The sequence below is a fragment of the Chionomys nivalis genome, chromosome X (genome assembly GCF_950005125.1).
Source record: "Chionomys nivalis chromosome X, mChiNiv1.1, whole genome shotgun sequence".
Lineage (NCBI taxonomy): Eukaryota > Metazoa > Chordata > Mammalia > Rodentia > Cricetidae > Chionomys > Chionomys nivalis.
Window position 1 is genome coordinate 19,667,468 of NC_080112.1, and position 25,896 is coordinate 19,693,363.

General features: G+C 43.5%; 1 protein-coding gene across 1 annotated transcript; it reads left to right on the forward strand.

Annotated features, from left to right (window-relative positions):
• The first annotated feature begins 813 nt into the window (after positions 1-813).
• Gpr143 (G protein-coupled receptor 143) lies at positions 814-25,632 on the forward strand. Its single transcript, XM_057759585.1, has 9 exons — positions 814-1,063; positions 3,114-3,223; positions 4,252-4,346; positions 10,576-10,668; positions 13,158-13,267; positions 19,778-19,886; positions 22,849-22,966; positions 23,583-23,817; positions 25,583-25,632. The coding sequence occupies exons 1-9, from the start codon at positions 814-816 to the stop codon at positions 25,630-25,632; spliced, it is 1,170 nt and encodes a 389-aa protein (XP_057615568.1).
• Positions 25,633-25,896: the final 264 nt, after the last annotated feature.

A 25,896-nucleotide genomic window follows, 5' to 3' on the forward strand; every position in this document is an offset into this window, starting at 1 on the left:
ACTCTGCAGGCAGAGGCAGTTGGATCTCTGCAGATTCCAGGTCAGCCTGGACTACAGAGTCAAACCTTGTCCCAAAAACATAAAACAAAACCCCTGAATTTGGTGTTGCGGATTCTTTTAGTTTTATTAGGTATGTCAGGGTGGGTGTTTGTTTATTTCGTGTTTTTTTTTTCTTTTTGAGGGGTGGGTTGAATAGTCTCTCCCTATGTAGCTTTGCTTGGCACAGAATTCCCTATGCAGACCATGATGGATGTGAACTCAGAGAGATGACCTGCCTTCACCTCCCAAGTGCTCCCAAGATTAAAGATGTCCTTGATGTGAAAGAAAGGTCCCTATGGGTTTGTTTCGATGCAGCAGGACCACAGAGAGAGTACAATGTGGAGACTGTCTCTGCTTAGGAGAGATGTATTCAGTGGATGAACGTGAGTGTGTTGCCTCTCAGGCATCGCATGAAGATGTCACAGTTACAAACTGTCTGATGAATGGGACAGATCTCTCCAGGTTGGGGGCTGCAGGTTCTGGGGAGGGAAGCTACAGGGAAGGCCTGGTGCATAGGGAAATTGCTGACCCCTGCTCACTCCTTGCACTCCTCCCCCATCCCTCCCTCTGAAGATTCAGCTTTACCCTCATGAGACCTCGTGGCCTACAAAGCCAGGCGCCTTAGCAGCCTAAGGGGCTGGGGTGGGGAAAGAGGCCCAGGCACATGATGCCCAACCTCCCTGGCCAGCAGAGCACCTGACCTGCAAAAACCTTGAGTTTTGCCAAACGGAGCAAGACCAATTGCAAAAGCCTGAAAACGCCTTGAGTTTTGCAATGGCCTCCCCACGCCTGGGCATCTTCTGCTGCCCCACGAGGGATGCAGCCACGCAGCTGGTGCTGAGCTTCCAACCGCGGGTGTTTCACGCGCTGTGCCTGGGCAGTGGCGCTCTCCGCCTGGTGCTGGGCCTCCTACAACTCCTGCCTGGACGCAGATCTGTGAGTCACAAGGGGCCTGCGATGTCCCCACCAGCCTCGGTGCGCATCCTCCGCGCTGCCACCGCCTGCGACTTTCTGGGCTGCCTGGGTAAGGACGTGCGGCCGGCTCCTTTTGGGGATGGAATACGCAGCTCACGGAGTAGGATGTGCAAAGTTGTGCAGCGGGCTCCTTTTGGGGATGGAATACGCAGCTCACGGAGTAGGATGTGCAAAGTTGTGCAGCGGGCTCCTTTTGGGGATGGAATACGCAGCTCACGGAGTAGGATGTGCAAAGTTGTGCAGCGGGCTCCTTTTGGGGATGGAATACGCAGCTCACGGAGTAGGATGTGCAAAGTTGTGCAGCGGGCTCCTTTTGGGGATGGAATACGCAGCTCACAGGATAGACCGTGCAAGGTTGTTAATTCAAAGAGGAGAAACAGGCAACGCCATCCGTGCCCATGTTTTGTCCCCAATGTGCTTATTTGTTGGTTGTTTTGTTTTTCATCTAAAAATCCTATCTTCTGAGCTCTTGTTGAAATCACCAGGGTCCTGTGCTTGCTGGGTCAGAGCCCTCCCCCCCCCCCCAGCGGCTCTGTCTCCAGCCCCTCTGTCTGGTTTTGAACCTCAGGTATACAAAGTTCTATCTGGTGCATGTTTTGTGACACCTAAGAGAGATTCACATGGATCTAATCTGCATGGGAAGTAGAAAAAGACAAGCTCTCCTGAGTAAATTGGGAGCATGGGGACCTTGGGGGAGGGGAGAGGCAGGGAGGGGAACAGAAAAATGTAGAGCTCAATAAAAATCAATCAATCAATAAATAAATAAATAAATAAAAGTAAAAAAGAATGACACAACATTTTAAAATGTTTCAGCATCCCAGAGAAGATAAATGGAACGTGATGGCTGCATAAATTTATATAAAGCTGTGTGGGAATGAACACAGCATTTGTTCCTGATCTGAGACCCTCTTAGCTCTGCTAGGGCCAAGTAGAAGGTGGGAAATAGATGCTGTGGTCCACAAAACAACCATGGTTAACGACCTGGCCCTTAGCGGAAATGAGTATGTCGATGTCCTCTTTCAACTAGAGCATAATGCACGTTACTGAACTCCAAACTAGACGTTTTATTTTATCGGCTTGGTGTGGGAATTGCCCAATATGCATGCAGGTCGTCTATAATTATAAAGAAGTATCCTGAATCCCCAGATGCACCCTGCCCGGGTTTGCAGATCTTTTTCTTTTTTCCTCCCTCCTGGCTGGGTTAATTGGAAACAAATCCCAGGCTGGATGAATTTCTGTCTGTCAGGTTCCAATAGAAAGAAAGCACCAAAACCAAAAAATTTTGTGTAGTGAAGATCTGTTTTATACCATTGCCAAGAGTTACAAAAATGTGATTATAGACACTGAAGAGTTTGAGTTCCCATGAATACTCTGTAATTCCAAGTCACTTTCTCGCATTTGGAGAGCACGACAGGAAAAACCGTTACCTTTCCACAAGGGATAAATTGTTTTCCGTGCAGGATAACTTGATTCCTTCAGGATGTTCTCAGAATAGGTATCAATACATAATTTAGTTCTGTAGCTCGAATAATTAGAAATAAAGATGTACCTAGATATCTTGTTGAGTAGCAAAAGAACATAATCCTTCAAAAAAATCTGGTAGATGAGGTTGTAGACATGAGACTGAAGTACTTTTCTATTTTATTAGTGGTGGCTTGATACTTAGAAGATTTGGCTTAAGAGTTCAGGGGCCACACTAATCCTTCAGTGCATGTGTGGAGTAGTGTTACATGGTACACATGCATTTTCCCAGGTCCTTATATGATGAGTAACAGGATATTAAAAGTACAAGTGAAAATCACAGATCTGCCAGTGGTGCTGTGATTCCCAATCACCAAACAAAACAGGAACAATGTTGTTCCTGCTTATAATGTGAACAGACGCTGGAGTGCCTGGGACAGCTCTCACAATAACAATGATCTCGGCTGCTCAGCCTTCAGTTTCCTTGTTATTGTTGCACACCAATATGTCTGCTTTTCTCTTTCATCTTTCTCTCTTTCCTTTCTTTGTTCCCTTTTTTATACCCCCTCTAAAATAACCAGCTTGTTGCAGTTTTGAATTAAAATCAATAAAGCTTTTACTTTCTAATTCTCATCCAGGAATTATTATCAGGTCCACGGTATGGGTAGCCTACCCAGATTTCATTGAAAACGTCTCCAGTGTGAATGGAACTGACATGTGGCCTGCTGCTTTCTGTGTGGGGAGCGCAGTAAGTCACCTCCCTTTGTTCACCCTCCTCCTTCTGCTCCTGCTGCATGAAGTCTTCACACACACACATGTGCATGTGAACACACAAACACGCACACACGTGCACATGCCTCCCTCTGCTCACCTCCTCCTGCTCCTGCTGTATGATGGTCTTCAAAGTCAGCAGAGAAAACACTGGGAATTGTGGTGAATGCAACTCTCGGGTCACACCCTGGACCTGAGGACCAGGAGTCAATGTGAGGTCAAATCTACTTGGAGTGTAGATGAATACACAAGTCTGAGAATGAACCATCTAGTGCCTCAGCCTTCACCTTACACACACATGCACACGCACACACACACATACGGGCATGCGTGCACACGCACACTTTTTCCATAATGTGTACGCAGCCCCAATCAAAGTCAGCTATAGAGAAAGACAGAAAGATTGAATGTGGTTTTCTAAAAGAAATATATTTAAATATACATGAAATATTCCACATGAAATTTTTGTATAAGTAAAACATGCAGTAAACACATAGATTACACACAGAGAAACACACTAAGCTTCTGGCACTGCTATTCCCTTCGCAGGAATGATGTGGAGAAGGTAAGAATGCCATGTGGAAGTCTCAGTTCCTCGGTAGAATTTCCAGCTTACTTCCATTTCTACTCTCTATGATTCCCTAGCTGCATTACAACAATGCCTCTGTCTCAGTGAACATGTGCCTTGTCTTAAGCACACCAGAGACAGAGTTCCCATGTCAAATCTAACTCTATTGACAAAGGACACACATACATGTCAAATCTAACTCTATAGACAGAGGATACACAGAGTTCCTGTGTCAAATCTAACTATACAGACAGAGGACACATGCATACACAGACACCACCGGGCCACAGCCATAGTGTGCTTCAGAGAATGTGTCCATGTGGGATGGCTCACCAATGCCATCAGACAGAGCCGTGTCTGCCCCTCATTGCAGGTGTGAGTTGCAGGCCTCATGCATGCTGCTAGAATTGTTAATGCTGAGCTCCTCTTGGTTACAGATGTGGGTCCAGCTGTTGTACGGCGCCTGCCTCTGGTGGCTCTTCTGCTATGCAGTTGATGTGTACCTGGTGATCAGGAGATCGGCAGGACTGAGGTATTTATGACTGGGAACACGGACAGGGATGTCTTTCCTGTTTCTGTGAGGGAAAGTCGGACATGCTGTTGGGCATTCAAAGGTTCTTGGTGGTGCGGTTCACGCCATACATCACCTGCCAATTGGATTTCTATCCAGAAATATTTATGCTTGCTCATTTTTATAGTGACATTTATTTCAGATACCTGGTTCCACTATGCAATTCAGGCTGCCCCTGAACCTAGGATCCTCCTGCCTCTGTTTCCTGAGTGCTCAGATGAAAAGGATTTGACGCTATTCCCAGCTGACAGCTCATTTCTATAAGATACCAATGGTAAATTCAAAACATCAAGATTCTTCCAACCTTACAAACAAGTAACTTTGGAAATTAAAGAGTTAGAGGTTGTTGGTAAGTTCAAGTGAAAAGCATATGTGTTCAAAACCCTGGGTTCAATTCCAGTGGCCACATCAAAATCCAGAAACCTAAAAGCGGTAGGGGAATCAGGCATTTGGAAGTGAGCACTGGGTAAGAGCCTCTCACTTCGTCATCTTGCACTGATTTTATGCTCTGTTTATCATCCGGGCTCCCACCCTGTTCCCTGCTCCTCAGGGGCTTCAGTATTAATTCTGAGGTCAACATTCATTTTAGCGGGCAGGATGATGGTGATGCCAACATCTAGAAGGTTTTGGGAAGTGCATGGCTTCTGAGGATGTGTGATCACGTGGAAAGTTAATACATGGGCTGTGAAGCACCAGAAGCTTTTAAAAGGCAGGAGTGTGGGCAAGTCTCAAGCGTGGAGATATGTACCTGTCCATCTGCACGTATGTGACAGTTGCATAGCTTGTCTTTTCTCAGGACTCCTAACAGTGGCAGCAGGGGCTGCCTCTGACTCTGGTGCCTGCTTCTCTGGCCTTTTCCTCCTGCTGGGTTGCCTTATTCAGTCTCAATAGGAGAGGAGGTGCCTAGTGCCTAGTCTCAGTGTAACTGGCTGATATCCATGGGAGGTCGGCCTTTTTCTGAAGGGAACCTGAAGAGGTGAGAGAAGGAACTGGAAGGAGAAGAAGCAGGGGGAAAGGCTGGGATGTGAAAGCAAAGCAAAATAGATAAATACAAAAAATAGTAAGACTTTAAAGAAAAAAAAGTTATGTGTCTGTGTGAAGCAGAGCGGGCTCCCCATCCTAGAGACGCCAGGCATACAGCAGAAGTCACAAAATGCTCAGTTTCTGTGGAGACCAAGTCTCACCCTAGAGAGACTGAGGCTGGTATTAAATTCCAGGACAGGGGCCCAACTTGGCAAACAAGGTTGGTAAATGTCACATGTCCTTTGGGATCTGGTAAGCACTCATCTGCTTTCTTTGGCAGAGCAGAGTCCTTTCTCCCTTTAATTCCCATGCCCAGAAATATTATTAAGATAGACTTGAAGTTTAAATTTTAGCTTTCACTGTAGCTCCCCCTCTAGTGAAGAATATTGAGGTTTCAAAACAATATTACACAGGGCTTGAGATCTTGAAGAAGATGCATCGTAAGAAAATGACAGTATGGTTCTCCTCAGAGTCATCTCAAGCACCCCAGAGACAGGGGCAGGAAGATCTGGTGTTGGAGGTCAACTCAGGCTGAATAATGGGACCCTGTTGCAAAAAGAGACGAAAGTGTGGGCATCAGAAGCCATAAGATCTCGGGCAGGCCACAAAGGTGACTGGTCCTGGGCACAGGTTGAGAGGCAGAGACATGGATTGGCACAGCCATGCAGAGCGAGGTTGGATATTTATTTAGTGGGTTATGGAGGGGGGAAGGGGAGAAGGGAGAAGAGCAGAGAGGCAGAAAGAGAGAGAGAGAGAGACAGGGGAACACACACACACACAGAGAAAGGGGGGAGGGGAGAGGGAGCAAGATGGGAACACAGAGAGAGAGGGAGAGAGACAGGAGAGGGAGAAAGAGGGGAACACACACAGAGGGAGAGAGGGAGGGAGAGGAGGGGAGAAAGATGGGAACACAGAGAGAGAAAGAGAGAGGGAGGGAGAGAGAGAGGAGAGGGAGAAAGAGGGGAACACACACACGGAGGGGGAGAGAGAGAGAGAGAGAGAGAGAGAGAGAGAGAGAGAGAGGAGAAAGAGAGGGGAACACAGAGGGGGGAGGGAGAGGGAGAGAGAGGAGAGGGAGAAAGAGAGGGGAGCACACACACACAGAGGGGAGAGGGAGACAGAGTGGGGAGAGGGGGATAGACGGGAACACACACACACAGAGGGGAGAGGAAGAAAGGCGGGAACACTGAGACAGAGAGAGGGAGGGGAAGGGAGAGAAATGGGGAGAAGGGAGAGAGCTGGAAAAGAAGAGGCTGGGGCCAGCAGGAAGGAAGAACAGACAGACATTGAGTGGGTGGGGCTTGTCTCTTACAGGGATAGGACAAACCATTACAGTTGGGAACCATGAAGCATTCAGATAAAGGTACACAGGTGTTCACTTATGGTCTGACTGCCAGGAGTCGCCACTGCGTGAGGGTGCAAGTTCATAATCTGGTTGGGTTTCAGAAGGTGTCTGTTATTAACACGGCCGTCTCCTGTATCCTGTAGCCTAGATGTGGCTGTTGTGGCACAGAAGGAAGAACCATTGCCGAGGTTTCAGTGACCTCCAGCCTTGGACTTGGCTAGTCTTGCCTCCTGGACTGGACTCCTTGCTCTGTCAGTACACCTGGTGTGGCCCCAAATGAGGGGAGGGTGTGGTGGAATTTGCATATTCTGCTGTCATCAACAACACAGCTCCTGCAGAGGGCCACTCCAGGGTAGCAGAGTCTACATATAACTTAGATCTCTGGTAATGCTCACATCACAGACGTGCTCCTCTTAGATCTCTGGCAATGTTCACATCACAGACAGGCTCCCCTCAGATCTCTGGCAATGCTCACATCACAGACAGCCCCCCCCCCCAGCTTCCTGTCCCTGTGAGGCCCAGAGAGGGATACTCCAGGAACTGGTTATAATGGGGGAGGCAAAATATGCTGGAGTCATTTCCTTGTGCTCTCCCAGGCAGTTGGAACAAAGTGGTTTTTCTCTGGAAGCTTTGTGTGCGAGCCTCTGCTTCTTTTCCTGCTTGGTTTCTTGCTCTGATCCATGAGCATGACTTCTGCTCATACAGCTGCTCTTCAAAGTCAGAATCCCCACTGGACATGGGTGCCATTTGCTAGGTATCTTGCTGAATCTCGCATGACAGCTGGTGTCTGTGACTGCTGGAGCCCAGCGTGCCCACCCGATCGCAAAGAAACATCTGTTTGAATGCTCTCCACTGTTCCTTGGGATGAGCTGGCTCCACGTGGCTCTACGGAGTTACAGGCAGTATCTGAAGGCCATGGCCTCAAATCCAGAGAATTAGATGAGAAGGGTGGACTGGGTGGGTACGTGCAAAAGATAAAGGAAGGATATGGCTGGAATGTGAGCTATGCAGGGAATGGGGAGTGCAGAGGAGGGAGGAAGAAAAGAAAACCCTCAGGTTTGCCAGCAGAATTTGAGATGTCTAATACCCACCAGGCCCTGAGACACGGAGTCTCTTTTGAGCCTTCAGTCTCTTTGTCTGATTTCCACCCAAGATATCCATCCCCTTTTTATTTATTAGTTATTTTTAATTATGTGTATATTTGTGTGTCTGTGTGTGGGCTTATGAGCAGGTACCTGAAGAAGCTAGAAGAGGGTATTTACCTGGATCCCCAAGAGCTAGAGTTACAGACATTTGTGAAGCTGCCTGACAAGGGTACTGGGAACTGAACTCAGGTCCTCTGTGAGAGCAGTATAGTGCTCTTAACTGAAGCATCTCTCTAGCTTCCCACACTCTGCTTAAAACAGAGCCTTTTTTTCTAGATTTAAGTGTTTTAAACCTTAACACTTACCTTATTGCATTTTGAATTTATTTCCAGAGTTTTTCTGTGTATCCCTGGTTGTTGTGGAGCTCACCTCACTCTGTAAACCAGGCTGGCCTCAAACTCACAGAACTCTGTTGGCCTCTGCCTCCTGAGTGCTGAGATTAAAGGTTTGTGCCATCACTGCTTGACTGATCTATCATCTATCTATCTATCTATCTATCTATCTATCTATCTATCTATCTATTATCTATCTATCATATATCTATCATCTATCATCTACCTATCCTCTATCATGTATCTATCTATTATTTATTGATCTATCATCTATCTATCATCTCTTTCTATCATCTATCATCTATCATCTCTTTCTATCATCTATCGTCTATCTATCTATCTATCTATCTATCTATCTATCTATCTATCATCTATCTACCCATCAGTTTTTGAGACAGGGGTATGGCTATGTGTATTCTAGCCCAAAATTCCTGTATTTTTATGACTTCCTATGATTATATTGGGCCACCCTGGTAATCTAAGATGAGCTCACCTCAACAATCCCTAATCACATCTGTGGACTTTCCTGTCATATTGTATTCCAGGTTCTAGAAATCAGGACATGGACATCATTGGGACCTTGTTCTGGCTACCACACTGTTTAGCTACTTAACTTATACACTTAGCCTTCTACTTTGGATGATCACAGTTCTGAACTCAATTTCCCAGCCTCTGTTCCTGTTTCCCTATTTAGTGCTTGGGGGGAGGGGTACAATTACTTGCATGATTCTTATGAGGATTTGATATAACAACCACTTGAGACTGTGAAATTCAGAAAAGCGACTTGTGTTGTTTTTGGTATTTTCTGTGTCTACAACTTTTGCTCCATAAACATTTGGCCACTGAAAGTTGCAAGTGATTTCACTGTGCCATATATAATCACCATAATGGATTACCACAGGGTCAGAGCAACGGGGCCAACTAATCACACATTGAAACTGATCACTTTTCAGAAGGCTCCACTTTTTGTCACTTCCCCATTAGAATTTCCTGATGACATTCAAATCACAACAGATGAGAACTGAACACTGCTTTCTCAGGATATCTACATATGGGATTGTTTCTCTTATTTTTTTTTTATTAAGATTGAGTCTCAGAAGTAGCAGCCACCACCCCCCATTAGGACGGTTGTTATCAGAACTGGAATTACGTAATGGTGTGTATCTGTAGTTGCAGCTACTTTGTAGGTTCAAACAGGACAAGTACTTGAGCTCAGGAGTTCAAAGCCACTCTGGACAACAAGGTGAACTCCCACTTAGTTTGTGTTTAAACACACACACCCCAAAACCAAGAAAAGAAGAAAAAGTGGTGTTCACTGAGAGACAAAGAGAATTTGGTTCATTCAAAATTTAAATATGAAGGGGTTGGGGTACAGCTTAGTCATAGAGCAACTGACTGCTGTCTATGAAGATGTACACTGGCTTAACATGGACATACCATTTAACCCAACAAGTTCACACACACACACACACACCACACACATGCACACACACCATGCACATGCACACCATACACGCATACCACACATGCACACCACCCACACACCATACACACACCATGCACATGCACACCACACATGCACACCACACATGCACACCATACACACACCATACACACACCACACACACACACACCACACACACATACAACATACACACGCATACCACACACACACACTCACACACACTCATGTACACACAACACACACAAACCACACACGCACACCACACATGCACAACACACACATGCATACCACACACGCACCACACACACACACACACACAGACACCCTAAAGAATTGAAAATAGGAGCTCAGATAACTATATATACATGTTCACAACAGTACTACTCATAGTAGCCAAATGATAGAAACAATCTAAATTTCTATTGATGAGTGTTTGAAGGAGCATAATGGGGCTTGTCCATATGACAGTGTATTACACAACCATGAAAAACTCGCTAAGTGAAAAATACTATATGCAAAGCCATTCAGTTTATTATCGTCTGTGTGAATATCCAGAACAGACAACTCCACAGAATAAAGTATATCGGTGGCTCTCAGGGCTGATCAAAATGTCCTGGAATTAGATAGCAGTGATGGCTGAACAACACTGCGCATGTGCAAAGCATCTCTGAACTTCTCACTTTCAAATAACAACTTTTATGTGATGTGAATTTCACCTCAACTGAAAATACAACAATGTAAACCCAACAACCTCCTCACCGACAGCACAAGAAACTCTTGGCGGGAAACCCTTCATGGCACAGAAGTCGATCTGGTCCTTTCCGTTGGGCAGGCATGTGACCGTCTAATCTGTGGCGACCTCTCTTCTGTTCTCTCCTAGCACCATGATGCTCTACCACATTATGGCCTGGGGCCTGGCTGTGCTGCTCTGTGTGGAGGGGGCAGTCATGCTCTACTACCCGTCCGTGTCCAGGTAAGTCCGGTCACCCCGTAACGTAGTGCTCAGATCCCTGGTCTATTGCAGGTCTCTAACATGGAATGAAAAGCTGGATAGATGAATCCCACTGGAAAAGAATGAGGGACAGTAACTCAGTGGTAGAGAATTTTCCAAAACACTTAAGGCATTGAGATCCACCCCTCCCTGCGAACAGAGATATTTATAAAACCTCAGGGTCTGAGGATGACCACTGTAAATTTAAGCAGAAAACAGAGAGGTAGACAGTATCTCTATGATTTTAGGAATGTGTCTACCGGGGCTCAGCACAGCACAGCCCTCCTGGTCAATCCTACCCTTTGCCTGTGTTTGTTAATAAAGTTTTATCGGAACACACACTTGTTTGTGTGCGGACTGCTGCCGCCTTTGCTTGACAGACATAGGATGCAGAGCTACCACAGAGACCACGAAGCTGAAATATACGAACCATCTGCTTCTGTACGGGAGAAGTTTGCTGACCCATAGTGTAGAACGTTTTTGACGACTCTCGGTTTTTTTGTTAGATGTCTGTCTCCACTTTGGTATTGCCTTGTCTAAGAATCACTTTTCTGTGGCTGTGAATAAATACCGCTACTCAAGGTAACTTAAGGAAGAGAGAGTTGTTTTTGTTTTTGTTTTTGTTTTTGTTTTTGGTTTTTCAAGACAGGGTTTCTCTGAGGTTTTTGGAGCCTGTCCTGGAACTAGCTCTTGTAGACCAGGCTGGTCTTGAACTCACAGAGATCCACCTGCCTCTGCCTCCCAAGTGCTGGGATTAAAGGCGTGCGCCACAGGAAGAGACAGTTTATTTGGGCTTACACTTCCAGAGAGATGAAAAGTCCATTGTGACAGGGAGGTGTGGCAGCAAGCCGTAGCCATGATTGCATGATCAGGAAGCTGAGAGATGACGTCTTCGACCACAAACACAGAACAAAGACAGTGAACTGAAGGCCTCTTCAAATACCTGAGCCTGTTGGGGACATTCCTCATTTCAACAATTGCAACCTGCCAACCAGGGATCTTCTCAGGGAGCTCTGTGCAGGCACGCTCTATATTTTGCTTTCTGGAAAGCTTATAAAGAACAGACAACAGTATTACCGCTATCATAGTAGAGCACGCTTAACTGGAAAGCCCCTTCTTTTCTCCCTTTCTTTTCTTGTGTCCTCCCCTCTGGGACCTGGAAATTCCCCCCAAAAATTGAATCCAAGACTTCCATTTATTCGGGGCTTGCAAGGAGGCCCCGGGTGCTCAAATGCCTTTAGTTGAGCTTGGATTTAAAGTCTCGTTGTGTGATTATCTCTTAGTCCTGTGCTACCCATTTTCTGGAACCCTGGGTGTTCTTTATGTATATCCTCACTGTCATCAGTCATTTTCTCTCTGCCTTTCTGTCAGAATTACTCTTCTCTGCCTTCTCATGTCCCTGGAATTTTTCCAGACCACATTGATCCTTCATAACTGAAGAAGAACATTATTTCTGTTAGAAGGAATCATCATAGTGGCTCGTTGGCCTCTTTGTACCTGAACTGTTCCATGGCCTGCTTGGCCTTTGTTTATTAATTCACAGCCATTTTTATCCTCTTAAATCATATGTGTTTTAGTTGATAGTTCTTAACTTTTTAAATTAAAAAATTATTTATACCAGTGTTTTGCCTGCATGTGTGTATGTGCATCATGTGTGTGCCTGGTGCTGGAGGAGGTCTGAAGAGGGCACAGGAACTCTGATGATTATGGTGTGTGTGTGCTGGGACTGAACCCAGGTCCTCGGCAAGAACAGCAAGTGCCGTCAACCTTTGAGCCATCTCTCGGTTCCAGGTCCTATATTTGCCACATGCGTGCATGACCTTTCACTGCATCCTAAGGTGACCAATGATTTTCATGATTAATTTGTAGAAGTCCTCGTTAGTTGCCCTAAAAACAACTGCTGAGACTTCGTTATTCATGACAACGACATTTCATTTTAAATCTTTTTTGGAGGCAGGGTCTCTCTATTCTATAGCTCTGGCTGCCCTGGAACTCGCTGTGTAGACTAGAATGGCCTCAAACACAGAGACGCCACTGCTTCCCTCTTCCAAGTGCTGGGATTAAAGGCATGCGCCACCACACCCAGCTTTTTTCACATCTTAAACTTCTACCTTCTGAGTTGCTCAAGGAGAGGAAGTGGATAGTATTCAAGTTCCTAGGCAAGGCCATGTAGCAAATACTCAAAGTCCAGTATTTAAATGGGTGTCTTTGTCTCCCCTTCTACTTGGACTGTGTGTGTGTGTGTGTGTTTTCTTGAAGAGACTCAAAGCAGAGAATCTACCACTCCGGAAGACTTTTTCCATCCTATACTTTCCCAGAAGGCCTTTAAAAGCTTCCCCCAGTGAAATGCTCTATCACTCCTCCCATATATGAGACAGGAACATGACCTCTTATCTCAGTTTCCAGGGAAGTGGGTTATCTCAGCTAAAGCTTTTCTTTAAAGGAGAATGTTTTGGTATTCCTCTTTTCAGGTGTGAAAGGGGCCTGGACCACGCCATCCCCCATTATGTCACCACATACTTGCCACTGCTGCTTGTCCTTGTGGCCAACCCCATCCTGTTTCACAAGACAGTGACTGCAGGTAAATCTTGCAGGGGGCGGGGTTACTCTTGTTATATGAACGTTGAGTACATTTGCATGCCTTGGAACTCACAGAAAAAAAACAGCTGTTCCTTCGGCAATGACACACAACAGCTGAACTTATCACTTTTTCAAGACATGAATGGAATAGTTGGACAAAATGATCATGTTTAATAAGTGAAAATGTGAAACTCTACTTTACCTACACAGGGTTTTTGTTGGTATTTGCTCAGCTAAAGATCATCGGTTTTGGTTGAGGCTTCACTTCTGTCTGGAGGGCCTGACGGTGATTTTGTAAAACTGTAGAAGCCACTTAGGTAAAGGAAGAGACAGATAAGAGAAGGGATGAAGTTTGGATTCAGAGTCTGGTCATCCCTAGGCATTCATTTTTCCACAAGGACAGGAAACAGGAAGTGGAACATAGGAAACAAGTCCATTGCAATGGTAAAAACTGAATGAGGGGAAGATAGGAAGTCGGCAAAGGGATACATCTCTTACAGCTAGGACTAGGGGCCTGCGTCTCATCTCTTCCACCTCCTCAAGTGACCATGGCTCAGAGCGAGTGTCCATTGGTATCCATGTTTCTGTGCCTTTCTTGGATAGAATGTGAATTAAGGTATTTGCACATTGGCCTTTACAGAAAGGTCATTTAAGAGTCAGAAGTTGTTGGGAGAAACTTCTAAAGAGTATTTAAAGTCTCTATCACTAGTGATAAACTGTTGACATGTTTGATGCAATTTTTCCTATCTGCTTTTAAATATAGTACATTAAATACTTTACTTTTTATGCTATAGTCTCAACTGTTGGTTGAACTGAAAAATATTTATTTATTTACTATATTTATGTGTGTGTGCCTACCTGAGTTTATGTGCATCACATGCATATCGAGGCCAAAAGAGGGCATTAGGTTCCCTGATGGGTGTAAGCTCTCATGTGGTTACTGGGAACCAAACTCCAGTCTTCTGCAAGGACAGAAAGTGCTTTTAACCATAGAAGCATCTCTCCAGTCCTTGCTTGTAGAATAAAAAAAATAAAAGTCTATTATTATTCCAGACACAGAAAGACAATTATCACATGTACTCACTCATAGGTGGTTTTTAAACATAAAGCAAAGAAAACCAGTCCACAAATTGCAATCCCAGAGAACCTAGACAACAATGACGACCCTAAGAGAGACATACATGGATCTAATCTACATGGGAAGTAGAAAAAGACAAGATCTCCTGAGTAAATTGGGAGCATGGAGACCATGGAGGGTTGAAGGGGGAGGGGAGAGGCAGGGAGGGGAGCAGAGAAAAATGTGGAGCTCAATAAAAATCAAATATATATACACACACACACACACACACAACTCTATTATTGGTAGGAATTTATTGTCTTTAGATAAATTTTTTCTTATCTGCTTTTAAATATAGGAATTTTGTTTTAAAAATTTCACACTAGAAGTGTTTTTTGTCAATGCAGTGGAAATGTCTTGGCCAAACACTATACTGTTCCAGTGGTTATATCTGTGCAATGGAACCATGGGGTCATTATTCTCTAATTATATATTTTATCTTGTCTGTAAGGAGAATTTTTAACTTTTTAATATTCTTTTTTCTTTTATTTATTACTTTATAAATAATACCAATCAAAATTTCCACTTCCTCCCCTCCTCCATTTCCCTCCCGTTCCCCCCTACTGCTCCCCCCTCCCTCTCCAGTCCTAAGAGAGGGAAGGGTACCTTGCCCTGTGGGAAGTCCAAGACCCTCCCACTTCCATCAAGGCTTACTAAGGTATGCATCAAAATAGAATAGGATCACAAAAAGCCAGTACTTACAGTAGAGACAAATCCCAGTGCCATTATCATTGGCTTCTCAGTCTGCCCCAATTGTGGTTCAGTCCCAGTCCAGCTGTATTTGGTGAGCATCCATTAGCTCAGGCATACGTCTCAGTGGGTGGACCAACCCCTCGTGGTCCTGACTTCCTTGCTCATATTCTCCCTCCTTCTGCTCTTCAACTAGACCTTGGGAGCTCAGTCCAGTGCTCCAATGTGGGTCTCTGTCTCTATCTCCATCTGTCGCCGGGTGAAGGTTCTATGATGATATTCAAGATAGTCATCAGTCTAACTAAAGGACAAGGCCGGTTCAGACACCCTTTCCTCCACGAACCAGGGTCCTAGCTGGTGTCATCCCCGTGGTCTCCTGGGAACCCCTCCAGAGCCAAGTCTCTTGTCAACCCTAAAATACCTCCCTCAATTAAGATAACTCCTTCCCTGCTCCCATATCCGTCCTTCCTCCATCTCAACCATCCCATTCCCCAAGCTCTCCCCAATCCTTCCCTTCTCCCATCTCTCTCCTCTTCTCCCCTCCCCCACCCCACCCCCACCCCCATGCTCACAACTTTTGTCTGCTTCCAATTTCCAGGAGGATCTATATATTTTTTTCGTTCAGTTCACCTTATTACTTAGCTTCTCTAGGATCGCGAAATATAGGCTCAATGTCCTTTGTTTATGGCTAGAATCCACTAATGAGTGAGTTCATACCATATTCATATTTTTGGGTCTGGGTTATCTCAATCAGGATAGTGTTTTCTTCGTTCATCCGTTTGCATGCAAAATTCAAGATGTCATTGTTTTTTTTTAACACTGAGTAGTACTCTAATGTGCATATGTGCCACACTTTCTTTATCCATTCTTCCATTGAAAGGCATCTAAGTTGTTTCCAGGTTCTAGCTATTACAAATAATGCTGCAATGAACATAGTTGAACAAATGTTTTTGTAGTATGATTGGGCATCTCTTGGGTATGTTCCCAGGAATGGTATTGCTGGATCCAGAGGTAGATTGATTCCCAATTTTCTGAGAAACTACCACACTGATTTCCAAAGTGGTTGCACAAGTTTGCATTCCCACGAGCAATGGATGAGTGTTCCCCTTAGTCCTCATCCTCTCCAGCATAGGCTATCATTGGTGTTTTTGAATTTAGCCATTCTGACAGGTATAAGATGGTATCTCAGAATTGTTTTGATTTGCATTTCCCTGATAAGCTAAGGAGGTTGAGCATGTTCTTAGATATCTTTTGGCCATTTGAAATTCTTCTGTCGAGATTTCTCTGTTCAGTTCAGTACCCCATTTTTAATTGGGTTATTTAGAATGTTAATGTCTAGTTTCTTGAGTTCTTTATATATTTTGGAGATCAGTCTTTCTCTGATGTGGGGTTGGTGAAGATCTTTGTCCGTTCAGTAGGTTGTCTTTTTGTCTTAATGACAGTGTCCTTTGCTTTACAGAAGCTTCTCAGTTTCAGGAGGTCCCATTTATTCATTGTTGCTCTTACTGTATATGCTACTGTGGTTATACGTAGGAAGTGGTCTCCTGTGCCCATGTGTTGCCGGCTACTTCTCACTTTCTCTTCTATCAGGTTCAGGGTGTCATATTTATACTGAGGTCTTTAATCCATTTGGACTTGAGTTTTGTGCATGGTGATAGATATGGATCTATTTTCATTTTTCTACAGGTTGACATCCAATTATGCCAGCACCATTTGTTAAAGATGCTTTCTTTCTTCCATGTATAATTTTAGCTTCTTTGTCAAAAATCAGGTGTTTATAGGTTTGTGGATTAATATCCAGGTCTTCAATTCTATTCCATTGGTCAACATCTCTGTTTTTATGCCAATACTAAACTGTTTTCATTACTGTAGCTCTGTAATAGAGTTTGAAGTCAGGGATGGAAATGCCTCCAGAAGTTCCATTATTGTATAGGATTGTTTTGGTTATCCTGTTTTTTTTCCATATAAAGTTGATTATTCTATCAAGGTCTGTGAAGAATTTTGTTGGGATTTTGATAGGGATTGCATTGAATCTATAGATTACCTTTGGTAGAATTGCTATTTTTATTACGTTGATCCTACCAATCCAAGAGCATGGGAGATCTTTCCATTTTTTGGTATCTCTTCAATTTCTTTATCAAAGACTTAAAGTTCTTGTCAAATAGATCTTTCACTTCCTTGGTTAGAGTTGCCCCAAGATACTTTATGTTATTTGTGGCTATTGTGAAAGGTGATGCTTCTCTGATTTCCCTCTCAGCTTCTTTATCCTTTGTGTATAGGAGGGCTACTGATTTTTTTGAGTTGATCTTATAACCTGCCACATCACTGAAGGTATTCATCAACTGTAGGAGTTCTCTGGTAGAGTTTTGGGGGTCATTAATGTACACTATCATATCATCTGCAAATAACAAATTTTGACTTCTTCCTTTCCAATTAGAATCCCCTTGATGTCCTTATGTTGTCTTATTGCTATTGCTAGAACTTCAAGCACTTTGTTGAAGAGATATGGAGAGAGTGGACAGCCTTGTCTTGTTCCTGATTTTAGTGGAATGGCTTTGAGTTTCTCTCCATTTAATTTGATGTTATCTGTTGGCTTTCTGTATATTGCTTTTATTGTATATAGATATAATCCTTGTATCCCTAATCTCTCCAAGACCTTTATCATAAAGGGGTGTTGAATTTTGTCAAATATTTTTTCGGCATCTAATCAAATGATCATATGTTTTTTTTTCTTTCTGTTTATTTATATGATGGATTACTTTGATAGATTTTAATTTGTTGAACCAGCCCTGCATCTGTGGGATGAAGCCTACTTGATCATAATGGATGAGTTTTTGATGTGTTCTTGGATTCAGTTTGCCAGTATTTTATTGAGAATTTTTGCATCGATGTTCATGAGCGAGACTGGTCTGTAATTCTCTCTCTGTGTTGAGTCTTTGTATGGTTTTGGTGTTAGGGTAACTGTAGCTTCATAAAAAGGGTTTGGCAATGACTCTTTTGTTTCAATTATGTGGAACACATTAAGGAGTATAGGTATTAGATCTTCTTGGAAGGTCTGGTAGAATTCTGCACTAAAACCATCTGGCCCTGGAAATTTTTTTGTTTTGTTTTTTTGGTTGGGAGGTTTTTGATGACAGCTTCTATTTCCTTGTGACTTATAGGTCTATTTAAATTGTTCACCTAGTCTTGATTTAATTTGGTATATGGTATTTATCTTTAAAAATGTCCATTTCTTTTACATTTTCCAATTTTGTGGAGTCCAGGATTTGTAGTAAGACCTAATGGCAATCTGAATTTCCTCAGTGAATGTTGTTATGACCCCTTTTCATTTCTGATATTGTTAATTTGAGTGTTCTCTCTCTGCCTTTTGATTAGTTTGGATAGAGGTTTGTCAATCTTGTTGATTTTCTCAAAGAACTAGCTCTTTGTTTCATTGATTCCTTGGATTGTTTTCTGTGTTTTATTTTGTTGATTTCAGCCATCAGTTTGATTATTTCCAGTCTTCTACTCTTCTTGGGTGAGTTTGCTTCTTTTTTTTTCCCTAGACCTTTCAGGTGTGCTGTTAAGTCTCCATGTGAGCTTTATATTTTTCTTTATGTGGGCACTTAGTGCTATGAACTTTCCTAGCACTGCTTTTAGTGTCCCATAGGTTTGGGTATGTTGTGTCTTCATTTTCGTTAAATTCAAGGAAGACTTTAATTTCTTTCTTTATTTCTTCCTTGAGCTAAGGGTGGTTCAGTAGTTGACTGTTCAGTTTCCATGAGTTTGTAGGCTCTCTGGTTGTGGTATTGTTGTTAACTTCTAACTTTACTCCATGGTGATCCGATAAGACACAGGTGGTTACTCCAATTTTTTTTGTATCTGTGGATGTTTGCTTTGTTACCGAGTATGTGATCAATTTTTGAGAAGGTTCCATGAGGTGCTGAGAAGAAGGTATATTCTTTTCTGTTTGGGTGGAATGTTCTATAAATGTCTGTTAAGTTCATTTGATTCATTACTTCTGTTAGTTCTCTTATTTCTCTGTTAAGTTTCGGTCTGGTTGACCTGTCTGTTGGTGAGTGAGGAGTGTTGAAATCTCCTATTACTATTGTGTGGGGTTTGATGGTGTGATTTGAGTTCTAGTAATCTTTCTTTTACATATGTGGGTGCTTTTTCAATATTCTAAAATAGTAAATGTATATTATTTTGGAATGGACAAAACAAGCCTTTAAAACACAATACTTGGATAAATTACTAATCAAATCAAGAGTTCCATTAACAAATGATCAGTGTTAATTTCCAAGTTGTGACAAAAGTCCTGCATTTGTGTATGATGTTAGCACCAAGAGAATATAGAAGGACTATAGGTTTGCAGCTAATCTCTGAGCTCAGTCAGTTAAGTTGAAACAGAGCTCAGGGGTAGAGCACTTTCCTAGCATGCATGAGTCCCTATGTATCATTCCTAGTATCACAATATACAGTTATTTCAAAGTGTAAGTTTCTATGTATGTATATGTATATATGTGTACATGTACATGTGTATATGTCTGTATGCCTTGGTATCTATGAGTACTCCAGGTGCAACACTGTAATAACTGTCAGTGATGGGTTTTACCTCATGCTCTTCTGGCTATGTGTAAGCATTCATATCTGCTTTGATTTTCTTCTCTATTTGAGTTAATGTAAGTCATGAGTGTTGTCTGATTTTTCCTTACACTCCTACAGTGGCCTCTTTACTGAAAGGAAGAAAAGGTGTTTACACGGAGAATGAGAGGCTGATGGGAGCCGTGATCAAGAGCCGGTTTTTCAAAATAATGCTGGTGTTGATTGCATGGTAACCTTTTGTTGTTGCTTGTGCTAGTGGGAAGGATCTGCCAACTTGTCATTTTACTTTTCCAAATGTGACTTACGTGTTCCAAAGGAAATCATCTGGAAGGGAAATCTCTGAGACAATGTAATGCATCCCCTGAAGGAATGAACAAAACACAGGTCAACAAGTCCAGAACTCATTTTTTTCCATTTTTTTTTATTCTTTTTTAATTAAAATTTCCAACTGCTCCCCATTTCCCTCCCCTCCTCCCACACATTGCCCCCTCCCCCCACTCCCCTCCCCCATCCCCACTCCTCTTCTCCTCCCCCCAGTCCATTCCCCCTCCCTCTCGATACTGAAGAGCAGTCCAAATTACCTGCCCTTCAGGAAGACCAAGGTCCTCCCACTTCCATCCAGGCCCAGGAAGGTGAGCATCCAAACAGGCTAAGCTCCCACAAAGCCAGTTCATGTATTAGGATCGAAACCTAGTGCCATTGTCCTTGGCTTCTCATCAGCCTTCATTGTCCGCCATGTTCAGAGAGTCCAGTTTCAACCCATGCTTATTCAGTCCCAGTCCAGCTGGCCTTGAAGAGCTCCCAATAGATCAGTTCCACTGTCACAGTGTGTGGGTGCACGCCTCGTGGTCCTGATTTCCTTGCTCATGTTCTCCCTCCTTCTGCTCCTCATTTGGACCTTAAGAGCTCAGACCGTTGCTCCAATTTGGGTCTGTGTCTCTCTCTGGATCTATCGCCAGTTGAAAGTTCCTGTGCCATTCTCCTTGGCCTCTCGTCAGCTCTCATTGTCCGCCACATTCCGAGAGTCTGGTTTTATCCCATGTTTTTTCAGTAGCAGTCCAGCTGACCTGGACTGCTACAGAACTCATTTTTTTAAAAAAAATAAATAAAAACCTTTATGACAATTATGTATCAAACCCTAAGAATAAGAAACTAACTGTTCGAGTTTTTTTATTTATTTTTTTAAAGACAGATTCAGCCCGTTTTTCTTCTCCCTTTCTTTTTTCTTATTGTTTTGAGACAATGTCTCCCCACATATCCCTGGCTGACCCCTGTGGTTTGCCTGCCTCTGTCTTCCAGGTGCTGGGGTTGCAGAAAAACACTATCATGCCCAGCTATGGGTTCAGTTTTCAAATATTTAAGCTATATACACCTAGCATTTCATCTCGTTGCTGGGCTGACCAAAGTAAAGGGGCAGTGATGCTTTTTATCTTATGTAAATATAAGTATTTTGCTTGTGTGGAAGCAGATGTGCCATGTGTGTGTTTGGTGCCCATAGAGACCAGAAGAGTATGCCCAGATATCCCTGAAGTTAGCATTTTTTTTTATCATTTATTTATTTATTTATTTATTTGGTTTTTAAGACAGGGACAGGGTCTCATGAGCTGCTCCGGGTTAGCCTGGAACTCACAGAGTTATGCCTGCCTCTGGAACTAGCAGGTACAGAATTTGTGAACTACCCTGTGGGTGCTGGGAACTGAACCCACATCCTCTGCGAGAACAGCAAGTGATTCTCTGCCCTGGCCTAATTTTACGAGTGTACCCATCTGTCTTACTCTTGTCCCCACAATTCCTGTGCCTTTAGAGAAAAGACCCAGGGCACATCTTCAGTGTAAAGACTCAGCTCACTGAAGGGTAGAGAAGAAGCTGGGCAGACATCCCCTTTTTTGCCCCCCATTTCACAAACGTTTCTGGTTGATGCTTTGAAAACATCTAACAAAGCTTATGTCAAAAGATTGCGATCCAAGCTGTAATGAATCAGTACCATACAGAACAAGGCAACTCTCCGTGGTATTAATTCCCCCGGCAGGAGGACATTTCTTTAATTGCCTTTCAGGTGAGGCCAACGTTAACTGCTGCTTGTCATTCTTTCACCTTGTTATTTCACATCGCAGGGACCCACCGAGACTAACATTTTAAAATTCCACACAAGGACTGATATTGAGTATTTTTCGGCTAGTGTGATAAAACATCATGTCAGCGGCAATTTATATAAAGAAAGATTTATTTGGGGCTTACAGTTCCAGAAGGATAGGCGTTCATTACTCTCATAGCAGCAAGCGTGGCAGCAGGCAGGTTGGTGCTGGGACAGAAGCTCAGAGTTCCCAACCCGATTCACAAAAAAGAAGCAAAGATTCTCACTGAGAATGCCGTGGTCGTTTGAGACTTCAGAACTCACTGAAAGTGATACTCCTTCTCCCACAAGGCCAGACCTCCTAATCCTTCCCAAAAAATTCCACCAACTGGGGGGGTGGGTCAAGAGGCCATTCTCATTTTAAACCAGCTCACGACTAGTGACGTGGCTCAGCAAGCGAAGATGCTTACGCTCAGGTCTGACAATTTGATGTCTACATCCTACAAAGTTGTGGGAGAGAACCGACTTCAAGAGATGTCCTCCAACTACACCCCAGCCCCGCCACAAGCACGCGTGCACCGTCTCTCAGGGACACACAGATTCCTCATAAAATATCAAAATAGTATTTTGGTCTCCATCGAAAGTTTAGATTACTTCTCAAAAAGAAAGAAGGAAGGAAAAGGGAAGGGGAAAGGAGGAAGGAAGGAAGGAAGGAAGGAAGGAAGGAAGGAAGGAAGGAAGGAAGGAAGGAAGGAAGGAAGGAAGGAAAGAAGGAAAGAGAGAGGGAGGGAAGGAGGGAGGGAGGGTGGGAGGGAGGGAGGGAGGAAGAATGAAAGAGGAAGGAAGGAAGTCTTTAGGTTACCTCTCTTATGGAGGATGATTTCTGGTTTGATACAGGGTTAAACTTTACACCTTGATGTGATGTGCAGTGTTTCCATCAGGAGAATCATTTGAGGTCTTTGTTAGAGCAAGAGAAGGATTTGTATCGCAACTAAAGTCTTGATGCCAACTCAACTTCTTCTTCCTAAAGTGGTCAAATTGCTACCAAAAGCCAATACACACAAACCGTGGTGCAAGTCATGATGAATTTCACTCAGTGACATTTTCCTTCCATCAGTTGGTCATCCAATATCATCAATGAAAGTCTTTTGTTCTACCTTGAAATGCAACCAGATATCCACGGAGACTCTCTGAAACGCATCCAGAATGCAGCCAGGACCACGTGGTTTATCATGGTAGGTCAAAATAGACTTTTTTTTTCTTCTCATAAAAAAGGAAATCAACGTAAAAAATATTCAAAGTCCAGCGTGTAAACATATAATCAGCGCGAGGTTCTTGGGTGACCTCTATCACCTGGCGCACTGACAAGCTAGATTCAGTGATTGCATTATTGAACAGGCTCAGGTCTGAGATGGAGCCTGGTGCTTGCATTCACGGGGCACTGTGTTTGATCTTCAGCACTGCAAAGTGAGTGAGTGAGTGAGTGAGTGAGTGAGTGAGTGAGTGAGTGAATGAATAAAAGCACAACAATCTCTGCCAAGTCACTCGTGCCTAGAATATGAAGCATTTGACGTTAACTCACAGGATCAAAATCTTACTCATTTTTTTTGCCTTTTTTAAAAATTAGATATTTTATTTTGCTTGTTTTTAAATTAGATGTTTTATTTTGCTTCTTTTTAAATTAGATATTTTACTTTGCTTCCTTTTAAATTAGATATTTTATTTTGTGTGTCTGGGTGTTTCAGAGGAATGCCAGTTCACTGGGCAAACCAGACCGGCACTTATCACTTTGGTGACCAAAGATCGTCCCATTTCCCTTGATCTCCACATGTCCTTCGCCCTCCTTCCCAGGGAATACTGAATCCAGCCCAAGGACTTCTCCTGTCTCTGGCTTTCTATGGCTGGACAGGATGCAACCTGGATGCCCATCCTCCCAAAATGGTGATGCAGTGGGAAGCAATGACTGCATCTGCCGAGGACATGCACCAGTCCCCTGTGGGCTCCCGCGTGCCTCATGGAAATCCCAAGAAGGTGGCTTGTGCTGGGGGACACACTTCTGATGAGGTGGTGAGCGTTCTGTCTGAAGGTAATGCATTAAGCAGGGAGGTGCATTTCCTCTTCTACATCTTTTCATTTTTATCTATGTATCCACCCCTTTTAGAAATCTCTCACATTTTAATGTATGATAGTTTTACTTGCATGTATGTCTGTGAACCACATGTGTACCTGGTGCCCATGAAAACCAGAAGGTGGGGTCAGATCCTGGAACTGCAGTTCTGGGTGGTTGTGAGCTGCTGTGTGATGCTGGGAACTAAACACGATTCTTCTAGAACAGCAAGTGCTCTTAACCACTACACTTTTCCCTCATTTTAAATTTATTTGTTTTTAAAACAGAATCTTACTCTGCAACAGAGGGTCGTCTGTAACATCCAATCCTCCCACCTTAGCTGTTTGAATGGTATTAGAGGAATAGACCATCGTGCCCAGCTAACTGGTTGCAATAATATCCTGGCAGTCAAAGGGGAAATGTTTAAAAAACACTCAGTGGCTTAGTTCCCACATGCAAATTGGGATACCCACGGTCACCTGTAACTCCAGGTCCAGGAGAGCTAATGCCCTCTTGTGGTCCGGGTGGGCACATAAACACATGTACTCAAAGATACATATAAATAAAAATAAATCTAAGCGACAACAAACCTAGTTAGGCTCATCAGAACGATCCTGCGCATTCTCAGTTGGTCCACAGAGAATGGGGAGAAACAGCTGATATTAGCTCACTAGAGTGTGACAATAAAAACTCTTTACACATCAATAAATGTCTTCTGTGGTATAGTGTCCCCTGGGTCAGAAAACGTCTCCTTTGCATTTTGAACATAATGTTTGGGTCACAAAAACATCCATGTACACACACACGCACGCACACACACACACACATATACACACACGCACACACACAGAGACACACACATACACACACGCACACCACACACACACAGACACACACACACACAAACCACACATACCATACACATACCACACGTGCACACACACACGAACACACACACGTGCACACAAGCACACGCACATGCACACCACACACACATATGCACACATGCGTGTACACACACAGATACACGCACGCACGCGTGTGCACACACACGCACACGTCCAGTGACAATACACAGCACAGCCCCAACAAAATACTTTGCCTTGTATCAAACTAGTGGGAGGAGTATTTCCAGGAAAGATGTGTGGAATTGGCTAGAGGAGTTCTATCTTCTTTCCTTTTCCTGCTTTTTAAATAGATGGAAGGAGGTTCATTCTTGGCACAAGTCTGACTGAGAAAACGTGTAAATAAACCCATGACCTGATCTCCTCAAGGTGCTAATATATAGTTGTATTGAGGAGCCCTAGAGGAAACAGAGAAGCCCTTCTGGCTGAACTGACAAGATGGAGAAACCTTGTGTCTGGGGACTTTTTTTTGTCTGTTCTGGAATGGAACCCAAGGTCTCATTCATGCTGGGCTATTTCTGCAACTCCAGTCACACCCCAGCCCACAGGCTTCTGATACAGCCCAGTAGTTCACGAAGGACAGGGACATACAAGTTCAAACCACTGTCAGCACGCCAAGTTACTGATATGACCTGGGGAGGGAGGCAAAAAGTTGGATCTAGAATTAGTTGTGTGTATTTGAATTCCCATGCTGAAAGCTCAAACAACTGAGCCATTTTGACACTATAATAAAATCCTACAGTAACAATAAACCCTACTACATCTGGTTCCTGCACCCTACCTCTCCTGCCTAGAACAGAATTAACAGGGCCCTCCTTGTTTCTATTTCTTCCAACTAGGTGTTGCCCTGGACTGTTGCTCAGAGACCGGAAGTGTTCGAAGTCTTTAAAAATGAAGGAAAGTCCAACAGGAAAATAAACAGGGCCATTGTTCTAATTTTTCTATGCATATGAATGTTCTGCACATTTCCTATGAATCACATTATACAGTATTTGCCATTTTCTGTCTGACTTCTTAGCCTAAAATCTTGAAGGTTCATTCAGCAGCAAACATCACTACACAGTTCTTTTAGCTGAGTAATATTTTATTTTTTATTGAGCTCTACATTTTTCTCTCCCTCCCTGCCTCTCCCCTCTCCTTCAGCCCTCCCCCA

What these genes read in the sequence shown, in the direction of transcription:
- Gpr143 (XM_057759585.1), top strand. Translation starts at nt 814, where the DNA reads ATGGCCTCCCCACGCCTGGGCATCTTCTGCTGCCCCACGAGGGATGCA. An exon ending in AGGAGATCGGCAGGACTGAG is followed by an intron (nt 4,347 to 10,575) that starts GTATTTATGACT and finishes GTTCTCTCCTAG; the next exon opens with CACCATGATGCTCTACCACA. An exon ending in GGTGAGCGTTCTGTCTGAAG is followed by an intron (nt 23,818 to 25,582) that starts GTAATGCATTAA and finishes TCTTCCAACTAG; the next exon opens with GTGTTGCCCTGGACTGTTGC.